This window comes from Pungitius pungitius, chromosome 1, assembly GCF_949316345.1.
Source record: "Pungitius pungitius chromosome 1, fPunPun2.1, whole genome shotgun sequence".
Lineage (NCBI taxonomy): Eukaryota > Metazoa > Chordata > Actinopteri > Perciformes > Gasterosteidae > Pungitius > Pungitius pungitius.
The window spans coordinates 9,077,468-9,103,226 of record NC_084900.1 but is presented as its reverse complement, the minus strand read 5'-3'; the positions used below and the strand labels follow the sequence as shown (position 1 = coordinate 9,103,226).

The 25,759-nt window shown below is 42.3% G+C and overlaps 3 protein-coding genes across 7 annotated transcripts; 1 reads left to right on the top strand and 2 right to left on the bottom strand.

Annotated features, from left to right (window-relative positions):
- The first annotated feature begins 210 nt into the window (after window positions 1-210).
- On the top strand, window positions 211-11,836 carry LOC119222244 (dynactin subunit 1-like). 4 transcript variants are annotated; one of them, XM_037478722.2, is made up of 31 exons: window positions 211-361; window positions 2,228-2,293; window positions 2,410-2,604; window positions 2,717-2,789; window positions 2,886-2,917; window positions 3,278-3,298; window positions 4,449-4,529; window positions 4,923-5,066; window positions 5,299-5,322; window positions 5,704-5,901; window positions 6,036-6,240; window positions 6,347-6,425; window positions 6,553-6,712; window positions 6,877-6,981; window positions 7,091-7,282; window positions 7,388-7,501; window positions 7,593-7,745; window positions 7,841-8,001; window positions 8,100-8,268; window positions 8,499-8,567; window positions 8,726-8,938; window positions 9,150-9,311; window positions 9,575-9,706; window positions 9,793-9,918; window positions 10,003-10,145; window positions 10,236-10,402; window positions 10,669-10,787; window positions 10,875-11,070; window positions 11,153-11,226; window positions 11,309-11,398; window positions 11,473-11,836. In XM_037478722.2, exons 2-31 carry the CDS (start codon window positions 2,252-2,254, stop codon window positions 11,608-11,610), a joined length of 3,777 nt encoding a protein of 1,258 aa, XP_037334619.2. In that variant the 5' UTR covers window positions 211-361; window positions 2,228-2,251; the 3' UTR covers window positions 11,611-11,836. The 4 variants fall into 4 exon arrangements, with proteins under 4 accessions (XP_037334619.2, XP_037334620.2, XP_037334621.2 ...); XM_037478723.2 differs by lacking the exon at window positions 4,449-4,529 and adding an exon at window positions 3,840-3,863 and having other exon boundaries at window positions 11,473-11,835; XM_037478724.2 differs by lacking the exon at window positions 4,449-4,529 and having other exon boundaries at window positions 11,473-11,835.
- Window positions 11,837-12,065: 229 nt separating this feature from the next.
- On the bottom strand, window positions 12,066-15,994 carry LOC119222245 (PC-esterase domain-containing protein 1A-like). Of its 2 annotated transcripts, XM_062561415.1 has the most exons (10): window positions 15,793-15,994; window positions 15,602-15,663; window positions 15,206-15,284; window positions 15,040-15,119; window positions 14,451-14,683; window positions 14,025-14,175; window positions 13,321-13,561; window positions 13,033-13,086; window positions 12,472-12,576; window positions 12,066-12,391 (listed from the first exon to the last, which is right to left on the bottom strand). In XM_062561415.1, the coding sequence occupies exons 2-10, from the start codon at window positions 15,602-15,604 to the stop codon at window positions 12,285-12,287; spliced, it is 1,053 nt and encodes a 350-aa protein (XP_062417399.1). In that variant the 5' UTR covers window positions 15,605-15,663; window positions 15,793-15,994; the 3' UTR covers window positions 12,066-12,284. The 2 variants fall into 2 exon arrangements, with proteins under 2 accessions (XP_062417399.1, XP_037334622.1); XM_037478725.2 differs by having other exon boundaries at window positions 15,602-15,994.
- A 485-nt stretch (window positions 15,995-16,479) lies between these two features.
- On the bottom strand, window positions 16,480-25,562 carry rpgrip1 (RPGR interacting protein 1). The gene is made up of 30 exons (XM_062566354.1): window positions 25,479-25,562; window positions 25,076-25,187; window positions 24,461-24,578; window positions 24,084-24,289; window positions 23,891-23,993; window positions 23,600-23,740; window positions 23,237-23,342; window positions 23,077-23,100; window positions 22,837-22,983; window positions 22,642-22,715; window positions 22,205-22,422; window positions 21,931-22,037; window positions 21,783-21,833; window positions 21,524-21,703; window positions 21,276-21,393; window positions 20,912-21,075; window positions 20,511-20,841; window positions 20,158-20,318; window positions 19,695-19,927; window positions 19,327-19,442; window positions 18,987-19,189; window positions 18,707-18,763; window positions 18,438-18,598; window positions 18,128-18,182; window positions 17,950-18,016; window positions 17,663-17,757; window positions 17,365-17,554; window positions 17,191-17,275; window positions 16,917-17,050; window positions 16,480-16,817 (listed from the first exon to the last, which is right to left on the bottom strand). Exons 1-30 carry the CDS (start codon window positions 25,560-25,562, stop codon window positions 16,585-16,587), a joined length of 4,074 nt encoding a protein of 1,357 aa, XP_062422338.1. The 3' UTR covers window positions 16,480-16,584.
- Between the last annotated feature and the right edge of the window lie 197 nt (window positions 25,563-25,759).

The following is a 25,759-nucleotide window of genomic DNA, read 5'->3' as shown; positions in this document are numbered from 1 at the left end:
TAGCTACATCTCTGACGTTTATAACAAACCAAAACGTTTAAAAATCGGTTGAAAATTTAGCAAGTTATTCTTATATAAAGTACAGGTATCACTACAAACACAACGTTATTGGCAAGCTGACCGTACCAAGATGGCCGCCACGTGCGGACGTTTTGTACTCCGCCGTAAGACATCTAGCCTTTGTATATATCTCTATGGTCTTTGCCACGTCAGGCAAGCGGAAGTGACCTGTCAAAAAAGCCGGAAAAGACTACTGGAGTTCCAAGCTAGGTAGCCAGAAAATAATAACACAGGATCATCTTTTGTCTGCATGAAGGCCTGAAGGTGCTGTATTTGAAGACAGGAATTTTGTGTATGCCAGGTAAGCTCAATGACAAAACATAACAAGTAATCTATGTTAGCTTCTCCGCAGTTCTTTTCTTTCCGACTGTAGCATGCTTGCTAAGTTTTGTCGGCCAATTTTCACCTTGGCTATCAAGCTACTCTCGGTAGCTCAATTCTGGTGTCTAACTAAACCTACTTAGATGGCAAAGTAAAGCGTAAATTAACTAGCGTCATTTTGTGTAACGGTCAGAGTAATTTTATACGTAACGTAATTAATGTTAGATTGAAATTAAGTCACTGTTAGCTCCGTAATAAGAGAGTAGCTTGAATGTCTGTCTTGACATGTCTCCCTATTGCAATTTATGCATCCTTCATACCTGTCGTTATGTTTTAGCATTCCCTTTAATGCGTTGCTTAAGTGTAATATATTGTTTTTTTTAATGTAAGAACTTTTTCTTGTTCCTTTTTATAAACGGTAAACGAAGAAACTTTAAACGAAGAAATATTAGCTACTTGTAGCCACTGTTAGTCAGCTGGTAACGTAAACTCTTCACATATGTGAAATATCAGTAAATGTATTCCCAAGAAAGGGGAACGCGGCAGCAATGTCTCTACGCTTGATTACTTCTTGACTGGGTTATTATATCACCATGGCCGCATAAATGCAAGCAAGTAAACTGATCACGTCATCACATTTAAAGGGACTAACATCCATGTGTTTGTTTTTGCGGGATGACGAAACGGCTAACGTTAAGTTGGCTAGATTTGACCCTCCTTCTCTCAGTTCAAATCAGCTGTGACGTATTGTGATGCAGCTTCCAGGATCCCTCCCTGAAGTCCCAGTATTGTATTGCTTTTTCCTCACTTTAAAAGAGGAAGGGATGTGGAAGCACAAATAAGTTAGCACTTGAGACCTGTATCTGAGGTGAAACCATCTTAACTTGCTATTATGGCTTTGAACAGGCGACATTCTTATACCCCCCGGGTGAGTATTCAATATTGAAGGGTATCTAATGTAGTACATTGTTATCTTTTTTTGGATAAATTACATCAATCTAATTCATTCCATTATGTCTAAACTTATAAATAAGTATAGTTTTTGTCACTCACCATAAATTGGATGCCGGATTGACTTTGTTGCATATTGTGTCCCCATCGGAGAAAGCAAATAAGAATATTCTTTGGGGAACTCTGTATCCCGTCAAGAAGATAAAGACACTGACTTTGTGTTTTACCTGTAGGAAAGCGTTTGTTCCAAATATCTGAAATAGCATTACATCTAGAAGACTGTTGAACTGTCTCTCTGCTTTTGTCGTAAGGCTTTAGAAAAGGTTTCTAACCAGTACTCTGTACTGTGGTTTAAAACTGAGGCAGCATGAATTCCCATGTCCCAACAGCTTAATAAAAGGATTACACTCCGCTCTGAATGAGCATCTTTGTGTGAGAAAGGCAGGGATATGCCTTGTTTATGAGAAACGTCTATTGTGGTCCACAACTCATGACTGGTTGCATGACTGTGCTTCCTTGCTTATGTTATAAAAGGCTTAGTCGTTGAATTTTTTTGATCCCTACAATTGCTCTTAATATTTGAAGTAGGGCGAAATAGTAGGCGTTCTACATTAAATACTGTTTGTTTTGGTCTTTTACAGTAATACAAATGGTTTACACATTCCTACTAAACTGTCAATTTGACCAAGGTAAAGATATAAAAGATACCATTCATGAAAAATTCAGAAAGTTAAACAATACATCCTCTAGTATGTAATGACCTAAGCTTCCTTATTTGAAGTGTCACACGTCACCACAAATTCCAATTTGTAACCAAATGTCTTACGCTTTCTCCCTCCCAAATTTCCTCCTCTTTCCCCATAAATCTGCGCATTCATTTTCCCAAATCCATCAGCTGACCAGCCCACTGATCAGCAAAATGAGCAGCGCAGGAACAGTGGAGGCGACCAGACCTCCCAAAGTAGGTTACTTAATATAATACAAACACAAGAAACAAAGAAATTGCTGGAAACAATCAAATTATTATAAACTAGTTTGTGATGACTCACAGTCTGTCGTCTCTGCTCTTCATCCTAGATTGGCTCTATAGTGGAGGTGACGGGGAAGGGTCAGCGTGGTACTGTTGCCTACATTGGGGCCACCCTCTTTGCCTCTGGAAAATGGGTGGGCGTCATACTGGACGATGCCAAAGGCAAGAACGATGGCACCGTGCAGGGGAAGCGCTACTTCACCTGTGAGGAAAATCACGGGATATTTGTCAGACAGTCCCAGGTTAGTGGCATAGATGTGATGTAAGCATTAGTGCCAGTGTACTTTAATCCGTTTGAGGGGTTCTTTTAAAAAAAATGTAATCAGAATTTTATGTCTCTTTGGCTGTGTACAGCTCCAGGTGGTGGAAGACGCCACCTCACCGGATACTCCTGAGTCAGGTACTACAAAGATTGCCAGACAGAAAGGTGAGTGTGAACCACAGCTGTGTTTGACATTCATACTTTTTGAAACTCGGATATAAAAATAACAGTTCACATTCTTTCTTAATTGGTTTCCTGCAGATATTCCTGAAACTCCCAGAACATCCAAGCAGGTGGTCAACCCTTATTTGCACCGCACATTTGTTTTTTGTCTTCTGTTAGTTTATAAATGTGTTGTTTCCACGACTTGACCTTGAAGATTGTTGGATTGCAAACAACTGCTGGTCCATATGTGCACTCTTTTAAGTTTACTTACACTTGAAGTTGAAATTTCGCTGCAATTTCCACAGTAGCTATGAAGGCCTAACTGTGTTGAATAAGAAATCCGACCGGTTAAGCTAAAAATCCATTTCAAAGAAATGACTAGATGTCCTTTTCCTTTTTTATTTTCTGTCAAACATAAGCGTGTTTCAGTGTTGTGCCTGTCAGCCCTTGGTTTGACTTATTTGTGTTTTTCTGAATACTTTTTACAGACACCTGTGAACGTTAAGAAGGTAGAAATAATGCAATACAACATGTCTGCTTTTGCCTTGGTTGTTTTTAATCGCACTGACATGACAACTCATCCTATTTATGTTCATGTGTTGTTGCTTGCATGGGATATTGAGACTTCTTTTGCTGTTGGGAAATGTGATTTTCACTGATTTTCTGTGGCCACGCTCTTCTTTTGTATACCAAATGTTGTCTGTTTGCTCATTTTTAATTTTCATTCTGGGGAAGGCATCCACACATTTAGCCGTACAACTAAGACTCTTGTAATGCCATAATGACTTTGTCTTTGCTTTTGGCCAGTGATGATTTGCCAATGCATTAACAGTTGCATTTCTGCTTTTACATCTGACATTATCAAACAACAATTCTTTAAAATGGTGCATGTAAAAGTATGATCAGTGGATGGGAACTAACCATGGGTGTGCTTCTTATACTGCTAATCTCTTATCTTGCTTCATCACTGGATGTGTGTGTGAATATCCGTGTGCGTGCGTGTGTGCGTGTGTCCATCTCTCCCACTGCAACTTACCTCCTCCCCTCAAGTTCTCTACCCGCCGCTCCGGCAAGGTGAGCTCGTCTGCAGCGGAAACGGGAGGAAAACAGAATGATTTCAAACGGCAGTTGATTCCCAAAAACGTTGGTTATATGTTCCAACTATTTCTGGGTGCTTTCGCTTTGCAAGTTAGATCAGGGGCACATCTTTCCATCTTTCTTTGTATGATAACTGCATCCTTGTTCTCAAACTGTAGTAGAGAAGACAGGCGGTATTATGGAATCCTTTAGAAAGCAGTCTGTCACATTTCTGCACCTCAGATCATTTTTATTATATTAAATAATCTCTTGCATAGTAAATTGCTAGATATATCTATGTATTATATACTGAACACATCATGACTGCAGAATTAGGATCAGGTCATAGGGAGCTCAATTTAGCTAATTCCCTGAAGAAATAGTGGCCCGACTGTAATTGACAATGTAGTTGTATATATCTTCTAAGGGTGGTAGTACTTCTCTGCACATGCACATATTTCATAATACAGTATTGTATGTATACAATGTGTTTGGTTAAGAGGTACGACAATATTTCAGTCTGTTTTGGGCACCTGAGTTTTAAAAATCCCTCTAAGAGTCCTAACAGTCTTTATGTGTCAGTGGGGCACTCCAAGTCGTCTCACACCTGCCACCTCCCTCCCCTCCCTCTTGATGCGTCCCACCGGCCGCTCCAGCCTCATGGTAGGCTCAGTCATATCAGGGTACAACTGTTACTTCACTGGGAATGGTGATGTGTTTTCTCACTGAAAACTGGTGATTTGTTGTCCTTTGGTACACAGGTGCAAATACGTGAACTCAAGTGGTGTCTGTGTGAACTTGAACAAGAGCTCTAGTGAGGGACACTGGGAGGTGAACTGTTTGGTCTTGGGAGATCCACAAAGTCAGGACAAATATATTTAAGCACATAAGCTATAAAGACGAGTCCGTCCATACGGCATGTAACTTGAAACGTCCGATATACTGCTGGGTTTATCAAAGCTCCGTGGGGAAGAAGCTCTTGTTTATGTTTATTGACATTGGAATAACGCTATCTCATCCTTTGATCCCCCCTCTTGTACCTTCCCTGGTCAACAGGCCTCTCGTGAGAGCCTGGCGTCCTCTCTGTCTGGCGATGTCAGTGAAGCAGGTCACCAGGGTGCACTGGGGGCTCCTGTCACGCCTCAGCCCAGCGGGTCGCCAGCAGCAATGGCAGCCCCGGCGCCGGCTACTCCAAGCAAGGTGGGTCACTGACAACTAGAGGCCCTTTAAGTGTCGGCACCATTAAAAAAATAAATATGGCCATGAGGTTCTATAATCGCAAGGTATTAAATCCCAAATATCTTATTTTTATCTGGAGTTTGACTGTCAACATGTGATCCACTAGCCAGTATGTCCATCATCTTGTTTGTATTTTTCCATCATATTCTGCATTTTTTTTCCAACTTCATCCATGTTGTGACTGTCTGACCAGGTGGAACCTGCCGGTTCCAAGCAGGTAGAGTTTTCTAATGGCTACATGCATGCTGATGATGCATGAGTTTACTAACAAACTCATCAGAGGGCAAAATGACCCTCGGCCCACCTTCTCAATACTTCTGTTTTGTAATGTTCTCACGGTGAATTATGTGGTGATGATGATGCATGGCTTAGCCGGTACATGAAATAAAATATACCAGTGTGTGGAGGGAATGAATTAACCTGCTCTTTAATGTTAGGCTTGTTTAGGCGGTGAAGAAAAGGTTAAAGTCAATTGATGGAGGCAATAATTGGTTAATTAAGATAAATCTTGAAATGTGGTAATCATCCAACTTAAATCCTATGAATGCAGCATTTAAACCGTCCTCTCCGCTTCTCCCCTCCACCCATCCATCCTTAGGAGGAGGAATCTATGCGAGCTCAGGTCAAAGACCTGGAGGAGAAGCTGGAAACACTGAAGATGAAGCGGACAGAGGACAAAGCCAAGCTGAAAGAACTCGAGAAACACAAGATCCAGCTGGAGCAGCTTCAAGAGTGGAAGACCAAAATGCAGGAGCAGCAGGCGGAGCTACAGAAACAGCTCAAAGAGGCCAAGAAGGTACCGACAACATGTTGTCAAAGATCTTGATTACAAGTTAGAAAAAGTTTTGGATATAATCCAAACCTGAAAGAATGACTTTCATGAAGTGATATGTAACTTTCTGGCGCTTTATTTGTACCTTCTACCTCCAGGAAGCCCGTGAGGCACACGAGTCCAAGGACCACTACATGGAGGAGATGGCGGACACGGCAGACGCCATAGAGATGGCCACACTGGACAAAGAGATGGCCGAAGAGCGGGCAGAGTCACTGCAAGTGGAGGTGGACTCGCTGAAAGAGAAAGTGGAGGAGCTCTCAATGGACCTGGAGATACTGAGACATGAGATTTCAGAGAAAGGTTTGTCCTCTGATCTACAACAGCAACTATCTCATGGTTATTTCCCTTCATTCCTTCATGTATTTATTTCCTCACTGTGTTGCCTTTTCTTCCTCTCCTCTTACAGGCTCAGATGGAGCTGCCTCCAGTTACCATGTCAAACAGCTGGAGGAGCAGAATGGCAGACTGAAGGAGGCCTTGGTTCGGTCTGTCTAAAAAGCTGTTTTTGAGTACTTTATATTTCTAAAACAGATTACTAAAGACGGTCTAGGAACGATATTTGGTAGTTTGGCCCGTTGACTTTTATGTTTAGAGTTTCCTTTTTCCCCTCAGGATGCGTGACCTGTCTACTTCAGAGAAGCAGGAGCATGTGAAGCTGCAGAAACAGATGGAGAAGAAGAACACTGAGCTTGAGACTCTGAGGACTCAGAAGGAGAAACTGCAGGAGGAGGTCAAGCAGGCAGACGCTACTATTGATGAACTCAAGGAGCAGGTAAGTTTAGAGGGACGCGATAGGAAGAAGATGTTTTTGATGCTGCTTTCTTGGTTATTTACAGAATGGCTTAGGCACATTTTTAAAAGTAGCTTTTAATATTCCTAATTGTTCGCCATCTCAGAGTTTCACTATACAAATATGCTTGTGCGTGTCCGAAACAGGTGGATGCTGCTTTGGGGTCAGAGGAGATGGTGGAGAGCTTGACAGAGAGGAACCTTGACCTGGAGGAGAAAGTCAGAGAGCTGAGAGAAACCGTCACCGATTTGGTCCGTACAACATCATTCTTGATTCCTATTTTCAGTTTAAAAACCACTGATGCTTTTAGTTCCTAACAAATGGAAAAGTTTGACTGACGACCTATTTATGAAACTAAAGGAGGCCATCAACGAGATGAACGATGAGCTCCAGGAGAATGGCCGGGAAACGGAAATGGAGCTGAGGGAGCAGGTGGATCTGAGTGGAGCAAAGGTCAGAGAGGCTGAAAAAAGGGTGGAGGCTGCCCAGGAGACTGTAGCTGATTACCAGCAGACCATCAACAAATACAGAGATCTCACCGCCAGCCTACAGGTGAGCGGAGGGCAGGGCACACGCACGGTGGCGGTAATAACCCGAGATCGTTCACCCTGAACGAGGAGGCCCTGACACTGTATGTGCTTTTCATCTGTTTGTCAGGAGGCCAACAGAGAGCTGATCAGTCAGCAGAATATGAATGCTGAAGTTCAGCAACCGCCTGCTGAACTGTTTGACTTCAAGATCAAGTTTGCAGAGACCAAGGCCTACGCCAAGGTAGGAGGTCTTCATGTGTTATTGTGCCAGCAATGTCTACTTTACCAGTTTCACACTGTAAACAGCATTTACTCATCACCTGTGTTTCTAGGCCATTGAGATGGAGCTGAGGAAAATGGAAGTGGCCCAGTCAAACCGACAGGTGTCTCTCCTCACCTCCTTCATGCCGGACTCCTTCCTCCGTCATGGTGGAGATCACGACTGCATTCTGGTCCTTCTGCTCATCCCCAGGCTCATCTGCAAGGTATGAAGTAGCAGCCATGATCACTGTAATTACTACTTGCTATATTGCTATTTTGTTTCTAGAATGAATGCGTATGTGTGGTTTTTGCCTCGTAGGCTGAGCTGATCAGTAAACAGGCCCAAGAGAAGTTTGACCTGAATGGGAACTTGGCCCAGGTAACGGGCCTACGAGGACCTGCAGGAGAGCAGCGCAGTTTTGCCTCAGGACTGGTCTACTCCCTCAGCCTCCTGCAGGCCACTCTGCACAAATATGAACAGTAAGCACTGCAGCTACATCTGCATTGTCTACATCATCTGTGGCTGTGATCTAGTAGAGCTGATTTAGTTACAACATTGCTCTTTTGGTTATTTCTAGGGCTCTGAATACCTGCAGCGTGGAGGTTTTCAAGCGCATGGGTACACTCTACTCTGAAATGAACTTTCATGAGCGCTCTCTGGATTATTTCATTGACCTGCTGCATAAGGATCAGCTAGATGAGACGGTTCAGGTGGAGCCTCTGACTAAGGCCATCAAGTATTATCAGGTAAGAGTGTATTCCTCTATATATTTAAGACCCCCCCCCCTCCAGGGTTGTATATCCATCTTCTAAACAATCCAATTTCTTATCATGGTAAATCAAAACTATTGTGATGGTTTTAAGTGAGCCTGCTTTTGTGTAACTGTCAAATAATATATGCTAAACCACCATGTCCTTGTTAAAATATAGATAAACGTGTAAATCAGATACTAAATATGACTTATTTTGTCTTTCAGCAACTATACAGCGTACATCTGGCAGATCACACTGAAGACTGCACAGTGCAGCTGGCTGACCACATCAAGGTACTTGAAGCTTCTTCATCTTTGTAATTACATTCAGTCATAAATATCTTAAGTTTTACTCCAGGTGTAGACACCTTTTTTCCCCTCTTAAGAATATTATCTCTACGAGGAACAAAGTAAACCAGAAATCTGAGCATAACAATAAGGTTTCCTTATAGTTCACCCAGAGTGTGCTGGACTGCATGGGGGTGGAGGTCTCTCGTCTGCGGGCCTTTATGGCGGCAGGTCAGGAGACCTCTGGCTTCGGCGTCCTTCTGAAGGACCTGGACACCTCCTGCTCTGACATCAAACAGTTCTGTAAGAAGATCCGCCGTCGCATGCCTGGAATGGATGTAGCTGGAGTACCCGCTGCTCTCAATTTTGGACCACAGGTAAGGACTACAGAAACCAACTTACAGTATAGACAAGTCAATTAACGCCCACTGTAAAGGCTGTGGGAAACTAGAGCAACTTGGCGTGGTTTTGTCTGTTGCATCACTGTACCAGTAAATGGCTAGATTGATTACCTTTTGACCTACTAAAGCACAGGCAGCAACGGGTTGATCTACAGTAAAGATTTGACTATCTTGTCTCCTATGGAAGGTGTCAGAGTTGCTGACGGAGTGCAGGCGCCAGCAGACCCGCGTGGTGGCTGTGCTGCAGGAAGTGGCTGCAGCTGGAGCTCAGATGATCGCTCCTCTGGCAGAGCAAGAGGGGCTCAACGCTCTCAAACTGGAGGATATTGCCTGCAAGGTTGTGGAGCAGGTAAACTATAATTGGACCATGTAGTCTCAATCTTAGTTCCTTGGTATTTGTTGGGGAATTATTATAACAACTTCAATACTATTACTACAGTCTGAGGTATACTGAATTGATTATACCTTCATTTCTACAGTAAACCACAAAACAAGTTCTCAATTACTTTCCGTTTTACCCTGAGTTTAAGTAAGGTATTTTACAAGCATAAGTAGGTGGTTGTCTTTAGGTTGAAGCCATTATTGTATAATCTAAATCTTCTTTTCTGCAAGGTGTATGGTTCTCAAGGCCTGAACGGCCCAGAATGTCTGCGGCAGTCCTGCAGCTCCATCATCATTACTATGAACAAGATGGCCACAGCCATGCAGGAAGGAGAGTACGATGCTGACAAACCCCAGGCCAAGGTAGGCAAGGGAGCCTTCAAAAAACGTATCTCTGCCGTTCATCACAGCTTCCCCTGTCCCGGATTCCTACTATTTGACATCCGCAGACTCATCCAGTGGAGATAAGAGCGTCCACCGTCAGGGCGGAGATGACTGATGCTGAGGGTCTGGGAGTTAAACTAGAAGATAGAGAGACCGCCAGCAAGGAGCTAAAGAAGGCCCTGAAGATCAAGGTGATACACCCAAGCAAAATTCATTCAACCGTTCAGTTCTTCATAAGTCTGCCAGTCTAACTGAGGTATCTCACCCCTTCCCAGGGTGAGGAGCTAAGTGAGGCCAGCGTCCGTCTGAGCCTGCTGGAGAAGAAGCTGGACACCTCCACCAAGGACGCAGATGAGCGGGTGGAGAAGATTCAGACCAAACTGGACGAGAACCTCGCCCTGCTAAAGAAGAAAGAGAAGTAGGAGCTGTTTTTAAACAAAAGAGCACCCTGAAGACATACCATTTCATCACCTTTTCCCACTCGCTCACCTTCCTTTCTTATCTTCAGGGAGTTTGAGGAAACAATGGATGCCCTGCAAGCTGATATTGACCAGCTGGAGGCGGAGAAGGGAGAGCTGAAACAACGCATTAATAACCAATCAAAGATGACAATCGAAGGCCTGAGAGCCCCGCCTGCCTCTGGAATCGCCTCCATTGTTCAAGGATCTGCAGGAGGTAAATTACTTTGTAATTTACTTTTTGGAAACAGATTGAGATGTTGCCATCTTGTGTTTGATAAGTGGTGGCTTGTTTGAATTCACCCCTTGTAGATAAATTGTAACTGAGCTTCTACAACTACGGCTGATGAGGCATGTTTTGAGTGTATAATCACTAAATACTGTATTCTGAGCGCACACTAATCTGATTTTGGGAGTCTGTTTCTGGGAAATATCCATCATATCGATTGCGGGTCTCTCACCATGCCCATTTCCTCTCAACAGGTGTGCCTCAGTCCCTGACTGGACCGTTGCAGGTTGTGGACTCTCCTCTTCTGATGCAGCAGGTTGAAGCACAGAGGCTAGGAATTAAACACCTTAAGAATGAAAACAACAGACTCAAGGTACATGGTGTTGGTGTTATTATTGTGGTTTTATGCCAGGTGTGTTTAAACTTTGGCATTATTGACTAGAGTATATCTTGCTTACAGTCGGAGAAGATGAGAGCCCAGCTGGCTTCTTTGCCTCCACTCTGCCCTCCCAAACTACCAAAAGCACCCCAAGAAAGTTCCATGCAACCAGATGGACTAAACACAGGCATCTATCGAAGGACCGACCAACTGCTGGCTACCCTGCTCAAGCTGAGTTCAGAGGTTAAAGTGGTGGACATTACAGGAAAGACAGCAGGTGCGTGTTTTTCTGCAGCTCCCCTGCATGAGCTAGTGCCGCTGGTTTGACTCATTTTCTGTGGTTGCTGTTGTACCTCCAGTCAGTGCCGGTGCCCAGCTGCTGGAGCAGACGGCTCGACTGCAGTACCTCAGCGATGCTCTGGACAAACTCAAGGTGATGACTTCCCGAATCACATTCGGTTCCCCTTCCCATGTGACAGCAATACAAAACATCACATTTGTATTTTTCGGTTTAGGGAGAAGTTGCTGAACATGTGGTCTCAAGTCAGTCTGGGGCAAAGGCTTCCTCGGACTTTGCCACCTTTCCAGTGTCCTGTTTTGTCAAGGTAAAAACCATACAATCAGTTCCAATTAAAACTTCCAGAAAAGGCCCATTACACAGATGCGTCTCGTTTCCTAGGCTAAGGAGGAGAAGCAGGGAGGGACGGTGTTCGTAGGACGTGTTGCCATTCCGTGTACCCGTGGACAAGAACAAGTTCACCGCCTCGTCCTATCACAGCAGCAGCTGCAGAAAGTGCACCGACTCCTCATGGTCTAAGCACGCCATCGTGGCAGTTGGTTGACAGTCCATTAAGAAATGCATTTGCTTTGTCATTTCAGTTTAATACTTTTGTCTCCTATATTTTGCTTTTACCGTTGAAGAAGTCACCTCCAAAGTAAGGAGTATAGCACTAAAAGACTTTATATTGACGGTTTAAATAGAAGCTAGCAATGCCACTTTACTCACCCACTTGTTATAATTCAGACAATAAAAGGAAGAACTTGATTGTGTGTCAACTGTATTCTGAAATAGAGGCTCTTTACCACATCACAGGTAGCTCTATTCAGTTATGCCAAAGTAAGCTCTCCATTTTAGAAATTTGTCACCATTAGAATGCCAAAGCTGTTAGTTATACAAATTGTGGAGATATATAAAAAAATAGATTCTGAGCATAAGGCTAATTAAGCACTGCAGAAAATTTCAAAACAAATCAAACAGTCCTCATCAAATTCATAGCATCAATTTTAATTAAAAGTGCAGAATTCAAAATCAAACATTTGGAACCAGAACTTAAATCCTATAAAAACACTGGCAAATTACAGTAGAGGAAAAATAACCAGAAGACATTAAGTAAAAATCGGCATATTAACGTTTCCTCGTAGTTTTAAGCCTAAAACGAGTGGGACTCAACCATCTCTGCACCTTGTAAGAACTCCCTGCCTCTGGATGTCCTAATGACGATATTTTGGGTGAACGTACGGAACGTAGTGGAGTCTGACACGTTGCCTCCTCATCACGTTCTGTTGATGGTGCCCGTTAGGCGGCCTGTAGTCGAACCCTGCAGGACATACACATGTTAAGCTCAAGGACAACGACTAGATCGGACAACCCACAAATTCATTAATCCAATAATCTTACCACTTCTGAGAGGGAGTTGTGCTAGGTAATGCGGCGCCGGGTTGGTTAGGAAATCGGAAAACTGTCGCTCTCCGTAGCTGTAATTTCTCCTCGATGGGTGTCTCTCTGTGTAAAGGTGACAAATTCGAGGTTGGCCTTGCGTTAGAGATGGACACTATGCTAGGGTTTCTTAAGTTGACGTCTACTGCACAAGAACCTGACATTTACTTTTTGATACCATAGAGAACAGACATCTGCAATCAAGGTGCATTATAAAAATGGGTTAATACTTTAAGCAGGGTTTAAAAACATTTTAGATACAACAGTTATCCATTTTGGAAAGTTAGTTGGTGGGAGGAGGGTAGCAGTAGTTGGAGGTACACTTTATGCATCAGCTGAGGGAAGCACTTTGTTTTATACCAACATTCATATTCTCTGAAATATAGCTTTGCCACAATGTTTACAGAGTGACAAAGATTTGAAGAAAAGCTCAATTTACTGTATGTTCAAATGGCATATACTATTTAATCTGTTTAATCAATATAAAAAGATCCCCAGCCATTGATTGATCATCCGTCTTACCTGTAGGTGTGGAGTTTTCATTGGCTGGCCAGTGGGCACCTACCTCAGTGTTCGCTAGGGGAAAGAACATTTCAACCAGATTAAATATATATTCTTTAAAAAGGTTAAAATAGAAAAACCCAAGTTCGCTATTGTATACTTCAACCAAACATAACATGTTGCCATGATTGATGTGAATTCTGAAGTGTTCCAGAGAAAGAACTGTAGAAAAACACTACCATCCCATTATTGCAGTACGCCTAAAACACCTATATTACAGATTTACGCGTGTGCAGTATTCATCCTCACCCACAGCAGCCAGGGGCATAGAAACTCCCCAGGCCTGTGCAGAGTGCTCCAACAACAGAGAAGTTATCTTGCGATGGGCAATGGCATTCCAGTGGACCCCGTCGCTGGTGCGATGTTGCAGGGAAAAGCGGAACTGGAAGTGGAGGTCCACCACATCCATTCCATAGGCATCAGCCAGAGTACCACTGTAGAAGTTCGCTTCAATCACATCATAACGCAGGTGAGAAGCCTTGTGCTCAATCTGAGACGAGGGAGAAGAGGACAACGTTTTGAAGCCGGAAAAGCAGTCAAGGAAAAGACTTAATATCCTCCATCAGACAGTGACGGGAAAATATACAAACTACTTTTACACATTGCTATAGTTTTTAATAGACAGTTACTGAATTCTCTTTAGTGAATAGACCCCCACCAGCAGCTATTCAAACCATGAAAAAAAGTCAACTGCTGTCCATTTGATGTGAACGAATGAACTACTAAATTAAAACTATTACTTGGGACATGAGAATGCTGACAGAATGATTTTGCTGTTGATCAAGTTTAGTTTGTCAACCAGTCAATGTTGATTGAATGCATGTATACCGAAGTAGTGGTTACAAACCACTCGTTTCTGGTAATGTTAATTCCCACTAATGTGAACTGACCTTCGGACCGGCAGAAATTTGACTCAACATGATCAAATTGCCAGGTGTTGGCTAATACTGTACCTCTGGCACCAGAAAACCGCCTTTAATACTCTTTCCCAAGGGCATGGTGAGATTCCATATGACCAGTGTTTCTTGAGGCACATTCCTTTTCAGCTGAGTGAAGAACATGTGTAGGTTTTCCTTGTAGTTTTCAAGCCAACTGGACTTGTATCTATGAAACCAAACAAAAGAAGCCAAATTGTGAGACAAACTAATCAAGAGAAGGCACAATTTCTTGAATTTACTGTGCTTTAATCTGGTCTGGATCAATGTGTATCAACACAAACAGCTGGAAATTGCATGAACGGGGATAGAGGAGTGACAAACAACCCATCTAACCACTTTAAAATGACAATACAGTCACACTGGAATAACCGGATGTTAACAGAACACCAAGGTAATTACCTATACAAGTATCATTACTAATTACTCTATTCTACTACCTACCTGGAAATATCCCAAACACAGGAGTTAAAGATGATCACATCCGGTTTTAAGCCATTGCGCAAGTCCTCAAAGAAACTTTGCATGTAGGAAGAGTAAACACGCGTGACAAAGTAGAATCTGACTAAATGGTGGTCGGATCGGAACTGGCGAACCTCCCGGTACGCAGTGCCATTATGCATTTTATCAAACGATCCACCTTCCACCAGGCAGTCCTGTTCGAAACACAGCTCACCCTAAAAGAGAAGAACACAACAAGAAAAAAAAAAAGAAATACACCAGCTTAAATAAACGTATGCCCTGGAACCCACTAACAAAAAAAAACAAAAAAAGTCTAAAAGAAAAATGTTCAAATTGCACATATTGAACATTCTAACATCACAGCATATAATGAAATTAAAGTGGCAATGTCAAAGATGTTCATATAAATAATTGTAAGCGTTAATTAACAGGAGAAGTCAAATAATTGGGATTGACTGGTGAAAGTACTAACAATGTTAATACATCATTAGTATTACAAACGGGTAATCTACAGGTAACTTTAAAACAACCGTTGAACTTTCATCTTCTTTTTAACAGCATGAACACTTGCCTTGCTCTTCAGCTGCCTTGTGGAGAGAAACTTTTCCTTCTGCAATAGCAGAACAAGGTCCTTGTAAACGGACCTCTGAACTAAGGGTGAAACACGGAGAGAATTAACTAAATCACATGTAAAATGTCTTATTACTTCCCAACCAGGAAATTCGATGACTACTTACTGGAGTCCCCCAGCACCACAACAAACTTGTTGTGCAGCAACTGGCTGGCCTGCTGATGGCTGACACACTTCATGAGCTCCTATTCACGTGAATTCAAACCAGAAAATGGATGTCGCTTTCAATTAAACACCGTCAAAGTCACAGGGAGATCTAATGTTACTCATGAAACACTTTTTAACACGTGCAAACTGGGTCAAAAAGTATCTTGTTAAAACAGAACTTCTTAGCCATTTGCAACTAGTATACGGCTAATAAGGACTAAGCATTTCAAACTTTGGGTAACGCTAGCAAATTGTTTAACATTACCGTAGCTAACGTTAGCTCCTAACAGTTAAATTAGCATTAACGTTATATATACTCGTAAAAAAAAATGAAACAACACATAAACGTACTTACCATTTCTTGAATTGAGGCGCAAATTGTAGATGTAGCCTTATTTCACAGTTAAAGCCAATTACCTACATTTAACATTTAAGTTAATTAACTTAACGTTAGCTTAAGACAGCGGTTTCAGCTCGAACGCTTTTAACGGTAGGTCCTCGAGCCAAATCCGCAATGAATTCTTCAGCTGATTAAGGTTAACTTACCCAGATCTAATTTGTCATTGTTTGACAACTACACGTTTAATTAACGTTAGTTGTTTGAAAACTGCTAGTTTTAGCAGTTGTGTCAATTTGTGTCTTCGCCTTAAACGTTTTAAATCACTATCTTACTACATACAGCCGTTAATAAAACACTAGTTGGGCACAGGTTTCTCCAATCTGAAGATGCATTCATTGACCATCGGAAAATTGGTAGTTTCCGAGTCCAACTAGATTAAATTGAGATGTGGTTTGATTGACTTTGACCTATGTTTATCAATAATGGACCTATGAACTGGTAATGCAAAATAAGGCAATTGGGTCAATTTGTGTTGAATAAATCAGTTGATCAACAACTTCGGCTGTGAGAATGTCTTTTTCCGAGGAACAAAGCCTTTACGAAGTTGTCTCTTTTATGTAGTTTAAAATGATCTAGTGTGTTACCCTGGATATTAGGATCGGAGAACAAAACAGATCTTAAAATTGTAAGACTTTTTGAAGAATACAGAAAAATATGGAGCACTGTAATTGAGAAACCACTGTAAGATGGCAAATGTTTACTAAGATGGCGCTGCCAATCAGTGACATGGTTGAGCGGTACTGGATAAACTTGGAGAATGACCGAGCTGAGCACTACATTTATAAAAAGCCATAAATAAACTTCAAAGAACACAATCATTTTAAAATTGCCTCTTTATTGAATTTGCTTGGGAACAGTCGCACAAGAGGCGACAGACAGTAAAATGAAACTCTTTCCTACAGAACACAACTTCTCTGTTAATCCCCTACTAATTGTTTTCAGAAGTCACTATCATCATCACAATATATCTGTACTTTATCTTTTGTGGTCTCTTCCTCTTGCTCCTTTATTTCCTTTTCTGCCGCATCCTCTTCATCCTCTTCATCTGTGTCGTCTTTCTTCATCTCGCTTCTCTTGTGGAACTCCTGGTAAATGCCTGACAGAGCTTTGGCTGCTTCCAGAGACACTTTTAGATTTCCAATCACCTCCTTGTCTTCATCCACACTCACCACTGAAGGAAAACAGGGACAGGCCAACTGTTAATAAATACTCTGATGTATTCATTGTCCTCACATTGGTATCAAAAGCATGACACAAATACACCACCCACCATCAATTTGTTGGTCGCTGACATCATTTCCAGTAAGCAGCAGTTCCTGCAGGTCCAGAAAAGCATGTCCAACGTCCACACACTCCTCATCGTCGTTGTCGTCCATTGGCTCACTGACGACTGTGAACTTTAACCTTGCCATAACGTACAGACACAGAAATTTAAATTTTGTATTTTGGGTCTTGACACATCCATAAATTGCAGAAAAATAAATATATTTCATACATATATTTAAAATGTTGTCACGGTGACACAAAAGACACTAACACACTACCTGCCCTGATTGGGGTCAGTGCCCTCCAACATGGTGTATAGATACTGTCTGAGTGGAGCTGACTGTGAACCATCCACATATATCACTGGGGGAGACAAAGCAAGAGGATTTGGAAATCATAAAACAGTCAAGACTTCCGACAAACAACTGCAGTCAAAGAGCACCCACTCTCACCTCGCGTGAAGTTGTAGTGAATCTCCTCTCCCTTTGTGGGTTTGCGGAGAGACATGGGTGTTTCTGTCGTCTCCATGGGGACGCCGAGCAGCCGGTATTCCACATAAACGCGCTGCACCGACTTGTTCAGTGCCACGCGTGAGGACGGCTCAAACGACAGGGACAGAATCTCGACTCTCAGCTTGTCACCCTGAAACATGGATCGAAGTCAACTATCTTTGTCATATATCAATAATACAATAATACCCCAGTTTCTGTCTCTTTCATTCATACATACATACAGTTACTTTGTTTGTACCTTTCTCACTTTGCGTCTTGGTGGAATGACGATAATGTCGCTTTGTGAGGAACTTGATTCTAAAGACTCTTGGGCTTCCCTGTCCCCTGCAGCAGCTGGTTAGACAAAAGAAAAAGAGAAAAAAATGGATTCATTATGTTTTCAATTAGACCCGCTGGACTGAAAATAAAATTCCTGTCAATATACAACAGCTTATATATTCCAGGTACATTATTTGCGAATATAAAAAAAGACACAGTGAGGATTTAAATGACTGCAAGATAATGTAAGCCTATATCAACAGTTACCACTCTCACTCCTTTCTTCTTCCTCCTCTTCTTCCTCCATCGACACCTGATCCACAGAGGGAGGTTCCTGAGAAGAATTCATTTGGTATAAGTTCGTTCACCAGCCAGTCGCCACAACATTGTGTAAACATGTATTACCAGGGATGTTTGAAGGCTTTTCTCTCGAATGAGTTCCTACCTGAATACTGGCATTCCCTGGAGAGCTTGTCCTCGACGATGTGGTGGGGGAAGATCTTTAAATATATTCAAATAAAACCATTAAATACAATAATTTGATAAAAGTAAAAATCATTATCATAGTAAAAATGCACAGACTCTGATTTAATTAAAAAAAAACATCCACCACACAACCATTTCTAACAATTAGTAATCATTTAAATTGTGTGATGGTCGTCTGTAGAACATTTCCTATTTTGTCCAACTCAATTCCAAATCTCCAAAACTCCATCAAGCTCATCGAGTTCTACCGTAACAGGATGATAACTTACATTCTTGTTTGCAAATGAGAGGGTGTTGTCAGTCTAGGCTCAGGCGCAATGTAGGGTGTGTTGGGGGACCTCTTGGTGGATCTCTTTTGGGGTTTCACCAAGGTGGGTTTCTCTGGTAGTAAGTTCTGTGAGCTTTTCTTTTTTATAGCTGGAGGTTGCGGCTATAAAACAGAGGAAATATACCATGAACAAAATACTTTGCTGACATGGTAATGAAAACAACAGTTCAGCTCTAGATTTGAAACTTTTGTTGGTGATTAAAACCTTACCAAAGTGTCAGTATCTTTCTGAACTGTTTTGGTGTCACTTGGCTCAAGTAGCTGAGTCTGCGGTAAAGCCACAGAAGAACAGGCATTCACACATTGATCTTTAATGACTTCTTTAACCAAGTCAACCAAGTCATTCAACATGATATCGGCAAATGAAACACCCCTTAGAGATACATTTTCTTTAAAAAGAGGGTTGAGAGTGACACTACTTTTTATCACATCAAATCAGTTCTATGGAGCATTAGAAGTCCTTTTGCCTCAGTGCAATAAATAATATCACCTTCACCCTGGGCCTGGCTATAGGCCTCTGTGATGATTCAGCCTCCTCTCTCCGCCTCTTCTCCCTCTCAGATCTTTCAATGTCCGGTCTTCCCTGTCTACCAATCACAGTGTCCACCAATGGCTGGAAGGGGTACTTCCATTTTATCAAGACCCTGACCATGCCCCGAGGTCCACCGGACGGATCCCTCAGAACGTAGTCACCTGGCCGGACAAAGGGAAAAACTGATAAAACACTTGATGAACACTGATGTTTGTGTAGGTTAGGTATTGATACATGATGAATCTATGCAAGTAAACTAAAGCTTCCTCTGAAGATGTCCCCTTTCTCTCTCCTTTACCTCTGAGCTCCCTGCCAGTAGCTAGGGCTCGCAGAGGGATGGGGGTCTTGGCCAGATAGGCTGGCGGCATCTCGTCATCGCTGTCATCAAACACATATACCCACAAACTGCTGGACCTGGACCAAAGCAGAATGTAATATTGTACATTTTCTTGCAAAAATAGATAATATCAATATTTTAGTTTTGGAAACTTTACAAAAACTAAAATATTGAGATTCTCGTCATTATACATTTAATCTAGTAGTTATCTTATCTCCAAAAATCAACACATAAATAAATCTTGGAAATGTACCAAAACTGTGGCACGAACAAGTGAATATTATCTGAATCACTTACATTGTTTCCAAATAATACATATTTGATCATACCTTAGGTAGTGCAATACATCAGCTGTTACAGCTAGTGGGTAACTGGTAGTATCACTGAACACCGGGTCAGCGGTGGACTGGACAGTTTGAGAGACGTGGGGCGGCAGGTCATAGAACCTGTACGTCAGGTAGGCATCAGGAAGAAGTCCAGGCCAGCGAGCGTTAAGGCTGAAACAACGTTCTAGCACAACCACCAGCTCGTTGGGGATCCCGCTGCCGTAGTCATATAACTCCTGCAAACAGCATTAAATAAAACAGAATTGTCCTGATTAAAAAAATAGAAATTTTCCTGTTACACAAGCTAAACAACAGACCTTTGAACAATTGTCTTTGGGACTATTCTTTGGCAGAAAAAAAAGTCTGTCAATGACTAAAAGGTTATATGAAATATCAGTCTGAAGGAATTAAGTCAAAACAACATCCAATGCACCGCTTAAAGGCACAAAATATCACCCCATTTTACCTCATGACCAGGATCGTGCCAGCCAAGAGGGATGTGCACTGGCCTCCTCTGTGGTGCTGTTATTTTGTCAGTTCCTCTCTCTGCCACAGTGTCTGTGGGCTCTGCTGGATAAAATAAGCGCACCCAGAAATCCACGAGACCAACAACTGCACCCTCGGGGCCTTGGACAGACACAGTTATACAGACAGATTATGAGACGATTAACCATCAAATAAAAGAAGAGCGTTACAACAGAATATCCAAAAGATTACACGAAATGAAGTATTTTAAGGGGTAAATATGTCGCTTCATTTAGAAAAAAATTAAAAGTAACCCAAAAACTATTAATTAGTTTATTTTGATACAACACTCACCTGTGAGATTGACATGTCCACCAACGCGCTCCCCTCTCCTTTCCATAGCACCCACGAGAGACATCTGCCCAGTCCCAAGAGTCACGAAACTGACACCCCCTAACGCCTGGTGGAGCTCCATTCTGACCCTTGACCCCTGACCTCCCAGCCTGCCCAGGTCTCGGGCGGTTAGAGCATAGCGCGACGTGAAGCCGTAGTCAGGTTGGCTTCCTGACACCAAAGGGGTTGAGTGCACCTCAAAGTCCAAGAGGCTGTAGGTGCAGAATGTCACAATGCCCTCACGGTGGACGCTGCCCATGGAACGAAGCCCTTCTGGAGTGAAAGTGGCAGCCTGAAGGTGCCAAAACAACGTTTCTTTAGCTCAGAAAACTCAGATTCAACGTCTGTTGTTTTTTTTTTACCTTAAGATGAATCTCCAGCAGTGATTCCCCAGCCCTCAGCTGAGAACAAGACATGTCTTCCTCAATGGGCTGTTCTACCTCCTGGTCTGCAGTTGGCCAGGTGTACTGCATTGGTATGGTCCTCTTGCAGTTCCTTGGATTGTATGCCAACTCTTTTAACTGAGCTTCAGATTACAAGTAGAACAACAAAATGGCTTTGAGATTTTGATGCTACAACTACTCTAGTACCTTTTCTCAACAATCTGAAAACCCCTGCATGTGAATGACTCAATGATACCCAGCACTGAAGAAACTGATTAGTAATTATAATTATATTGGGTTATCTTGCCTCTAGTAATACTTTGAAAATGAGTGTTGCTCATACCTTGTAAAGCGTTGATCTGATAAGCTCTTTTTGATAAGAGTTTGTCTTTCTCTGAAATCCTCCTTTTGCTCTCTTCCATCTCTCTTCCCATCTTCTGGTTGACTGTGTTCAACTCTTCCTTGGGAACAAGAGTTTGCGCAAAGACCAGTTCAGTTAAAATGGGAGGAGAGACAGAGACTGATTACAATTTTGTGTAATTTACATGTGTTTGACAAATGTGTTTATTGTGTGTGTGTGTGTGTGTTTACCTGAAGGTCTTTACTAATACGATGCTCTAGCAGGAGAAGATTTCTGGTCTTCTGTAATTCCAGCACAGTCTCAGCATGCGATGCCTGGATGTTTAGCAGCTCACGGGGTAAATCCTCCAACTTCCCATCAGCCCAAAGAAAACCCAGGCCCTCCCTGCTCTCCTGCTGAATCCTAAATGCCTTCAGTTGGAAAGAAAGAAAATGCAATTCATGGCAATGGAGTTTGGCAATTCTAACGGACCTTAATAAATGAGCAAACCTTGATCTGGATAAGAGTTTCACTGAGGTCCTCAACACTCAGGTCAAACTCCTGGAAGAGAAAAAAAGAGATGAGGAAATGTGTTCTCAAAACATTGAGAAAATAAATAAGAGACTGAGGTGTGATATGAGTCATTCATATCCGTCACCTTTGTGACTGAGTCCAGTCGGTCCTGTAGAGTTGATATCTGCTTTCTGTACCGGAGAACCTCCTGTTCCAGATGCTCCTGCTTGTCTAGCGTTGTCACAGAAGAGTCTAAATGAAAGAACAGGACAAATAAGTAAAACAATGGGAATATAAATGAATGTACTTTTCTTTTGCTTTCGGTACGAGGTGAGTTATGGACTCAGTTGTTTCAATTTGAATAAAATATGTCTTCCTCAACTAGTCCGTCTCATTGCCATATCGCCACAGACTCCTACCTTTTTCTCGTTCCCTCTTCTCCTCCAAGATCTCTTTTTCTCTTCTAAGTTCTTCCTTCTCCAGCTCCAGCCTGCCTCTCTCCCTCCTTTCTTCTTGCAACATTTCTTCAAGTCCCTGGATGGCCGTCCCTGTGTGTTCTCCCTGTTCCTCCGTCCTCTGGTTCACTTCTCTATGTTCTTCCACCTTGCCGTCACAATTTCTTTGCACAGAAAAAGTACTAAGAAAGAAAGTTGTGAATATAAACAAAATTATGTTTAGAAGTAATTGTCGTATGTTAGGACTACTGTACATGTATAGTAAAATATCTAAAGGCATTGCATGTCACAAGCTTGTCTTTGATGTGCAGTTTTACATTTTCAGAGAAGCAAAGATATGATGTCTTAAACCTCCTTGTTGATGTGAATCAGAATATCTTTTTAGGGCCCAGCATACTCACCTCTCTATTAGATTGTCATAGTTTTCTTTTATCAGATCCCTCTCTACCTCCAGGTCTGATATGCGATCCTGTAGCTGAAAGAAAGAAAATCATTTATTTATTATCACTTTTTCTTTATTATTATGCTTAATTTGACAACAGATGCATCATCTCAAGTCTCTTTAAATTGGGATGTATAGACGACAGATGCGGCACCTTGTCCACGGCCTGTAGAGACAGGGTAGCAGTGGTAACTTGTCCTTCCAGTGCCAGTGCTCTCTGTCTCTCCTGCATCAGATGTTCAGTCAACTCCTCCACCTTCTCCAGCAGAGCTCCCTGACTTTCCGTCAGGCATCTCTGACGCTGGAGTAAACACATGACACACAAAATGAAAATGAGTTAAGTTTCAGACTGCTACAGGTATTAATACATCGGCCTGTGTAAAGGGGCATTTACCTCCTCAAACTGGTTCTCATATACCTTGAAGGAAAGAAAAAACAATACATGTACACGTTTGTCTTTTAAAGACGAGTGCTATGTCTGAACCAGAATTTAGAAAATATTTAAATCACAAAAAGCAAATGAATGATCTATTTGAAAAATAAAGACGTCTGACCTCCTGCAGGTTGTTGAACTTCTCCTGTGTGACTCTCAGAGCGGTGCTCTTGTCTGAAAGCTGCTTTTGAAGGCGGATCAGATCCACATTCTCTCTAATAGTCATTCTGAGTGGAGTGGAGACAACAACTGGATTTATTATGTTAACTGACATTGTGTGTTGTACAAGCAGCAGCCAAAAAGAGTGTGTTGTTGTGGAATGAGCACCGCAATGTAATTCAAATAGAAAACAAAATATGTCAAACAGGAGTTTTTAAGGTAGTAAAAGAGCCGTAAATCCAGTACAGCCTCAGAATAGTTCCCGAGCCCCTCTTGCTGTTAAAAAAAGTTGTTACATTAGTATTTGCATGTCTGCTGTAGCTACCTGTGTCTGTCAGCCTGTTGCTTCCGTATGTTTCCCACAGTTTCCTCCATCTCTTTCTCTTTGTCTCGCAGCGTGTCCCTGAGTGCCTGCGCAGTCAGCTCCAACTCTGCAGCCCTCACCTGCTCGGTTACACTGGACCTGCTGGGAGGGCGGAGGGTGGTCAGCGCAGAGTTATAAGGGTGCGTGGGAGCAATGGTTGGATAGAGGAGCAAGAAAGAGTCCCGTAGCAAAATGAGGGGAGGGTGATGATCAGGAAACGTCTTGTCAGCTTTATGGGAATCCCAAACGTACAATCTCTCCATTTCTGGCCTGGTGTCTTGCAACGTGGCGCCGTAGCGGGGCGGGGCGGTCTGGGCTGCCCTCCTGACTCCGCCCTCCACTTCCAGACATTTCCCTGACAATTAAAACAAGAAGTAGACCGGGAGGCAGGTCAGAGATGGAAGACATAGTTACCTTTTATTACAATCAGGTAAAACATACACACCTTTACTGTACTTGTATGCTGTTCGTCCCCCGAGGTCCATAATGTGCTGCTTGGCCAGGCTGAGTTTATTCTGCAGCAAGCCTTTCTGGCTCTCCAGCATAGCGACACGGGCTTCCAGCTCCTGTATTGTGTCCTCCATGTCCCTCTCCTTCACACCATTGGATCCAGGACGGAGCTGACGGAGACGCATCAGTCTGGTAGACATCCTGAGAGAAGGGACGCGTTGGCAAATCAGCCATACTAGGGGATTTGTCTTCTAAAGGTCTGATTTACTAAATATTTTATCAAAAATATCCTGCAGCTGTAAAATGGCACCTTAATGTGGCCTATTCTGCCAAACTGTCGTTAGGTACAGTCAGTGTCAATATTTATATTACCTGCGTAGTCTTGTCTCCTGTGTACGAGTGTGTTGTCTTAGCACACTGTTTTCCTCTTGCAGTGTGAGACACATGTCCTCCAGGTGCTCTCTCGGAAACCGAAACAAGCGCTGAGGATCTGTACGAGAGAGGGAGGAAACCAAAAAAAAAAAGTATAGTGAATTTATATTAATTTTAATTTTAATAAGTTGAGAGGATAAATGCTTAAAGTTCTACCTTTTGTCTTCATGGTATGATGCTTCTTCCATGACTTCACATCACGTAAAGTATCTGGAGAATAAATACAAATTTAGTCTAAATCTCCTTTACGTCACAAAGATTTACAAATGCACTTCAAATGCAAAACTCGAGGACGTTTAAATCAACGAATCCTCTCCAACCCAACCTTCACTTTTGCAATTAAATACACCAACTTCACCTCAAGCTAAAGTTACAGTAGCAGTACTAGTTGTGAATATACACATCATTGATGTGTCCTCACTAGGTCATTTTCTCTGTTGCATTATAGTGACAGAGCAGAAAATAAATATCAGGTGTTGAGAATAATACAAATTATAGCAAAGCAAAGCAAATAAATATATAGTTCATCTTATTGACAAAAGACTAGAAACACACCTGGAACAGTTGGCATCAGTCCCGACCTCATCAGTCCCACATCTCTGACTGGGAGGTCCCCGGCTGTCTCATCCATCAGTGACGACTTCACACCTCTCCACTCAGCACCGGCCTAGAAAGCGTAGCGCTCTCTATAACAAAAATAAACATGAACTTAAACCCCTTAAATGGCAAAAGGCAGGAAATGAAGGTATATTTGACAGCTGCTGAGACACTTAAAAAAAAACACTCAAGCTCAAGCTTGGATAAAGTTTTCATTTCCTTACTTTTCAATTGATGTATGAGCAAAATATGGCAATTCCTAAATGTGTAGCTGCAAATAGTGATGAATACCAGGAGTCTGATAAAACATTATTTCACATTGGTAAACGACATCAACATACAAAACAAATGTTTGGCTTACCTTCGTCTGTCGTCCATCCAAAGAGATTTGAGGGGTGTTCTTGCTCCGGTATGGAGTAAAGGGCAACATAAAGGCTCTCAACATGTGTCTCCGCCCTGCGCTTCAATTATCGTGGTTTTAATCCCTCTTCATCCCTCACCCCTTCCCGTAAAACTTTTAGCTCTCTCTTTACAGTTGTGTCACTAGTTCCTAAATTCTTTAGGAACTTGTCAGCATTAAACTCTTACTTGCATGCATACAGTTCAGCGACACACAGCGAGTGTGTATACTCTGTGTGCAGA

Bases quoted from the DNA above. Each gene is read 5' to 3' on its own strand.
- LOC119222244 (XM_037478722.2), top strand. From the start codon at position 2,252: ATGAGCAGCGCAGGAACAGTGGAGGCGACCAGACCTCCCAAA. The intron at 8,002-8,099 runs GTAAGCACTGCA...GGTTATTTCTAG, and splicing joins ACTCTGCACAAATATGAACA to GGCTCTGAATACCTGCAGCG. The intron at 8,269-8,498 runs GTAAGAGTGTAT...TTTGTCTTTCAG, and splicing joins AGGCCATCAAGTATTATCAG to CAACTATACAGCGTACATCT.
- LOC119222245 (XM_037478725.2), bottom strand. The intron at 15,120-15,205 runs GTAAGTAGTCAT...TTTCACCCTTAG, and splicing joins TGTGGTGCTGGGGGACTCCA to TTCAGAGGTCCGTTTACAAG. The intron at 12,577-13,032 runs GTAAGACGGATG...ACCTTTACACAG, and splicing joins TGAAAACTCCACACCTACAG to AGAGACACCCATCGAGGAGA.
- rpgrip1 (XM_062566354.1), bottom strand. From the start codon at position 25,562: ATGTTGAGAGCCTTTATGTTGCCCTTTACTCCATACCGGAGCAAGAAC. The intron at 23,741-23,890 runs GTACGTTTGGGA...CCGCCCTCCCAG, and splicing joins AGGCCAGAAATGGAGAGATT to CAGGTCCAGTGTAACCGAGC. The intron at 21,076-21,275 runs GTATGAGCAACA...TGTAATCTGAAG, and splicing joins TCAGATCAACGCTTTACAAG to CTCAGTTAAAAGAGTTGGCA.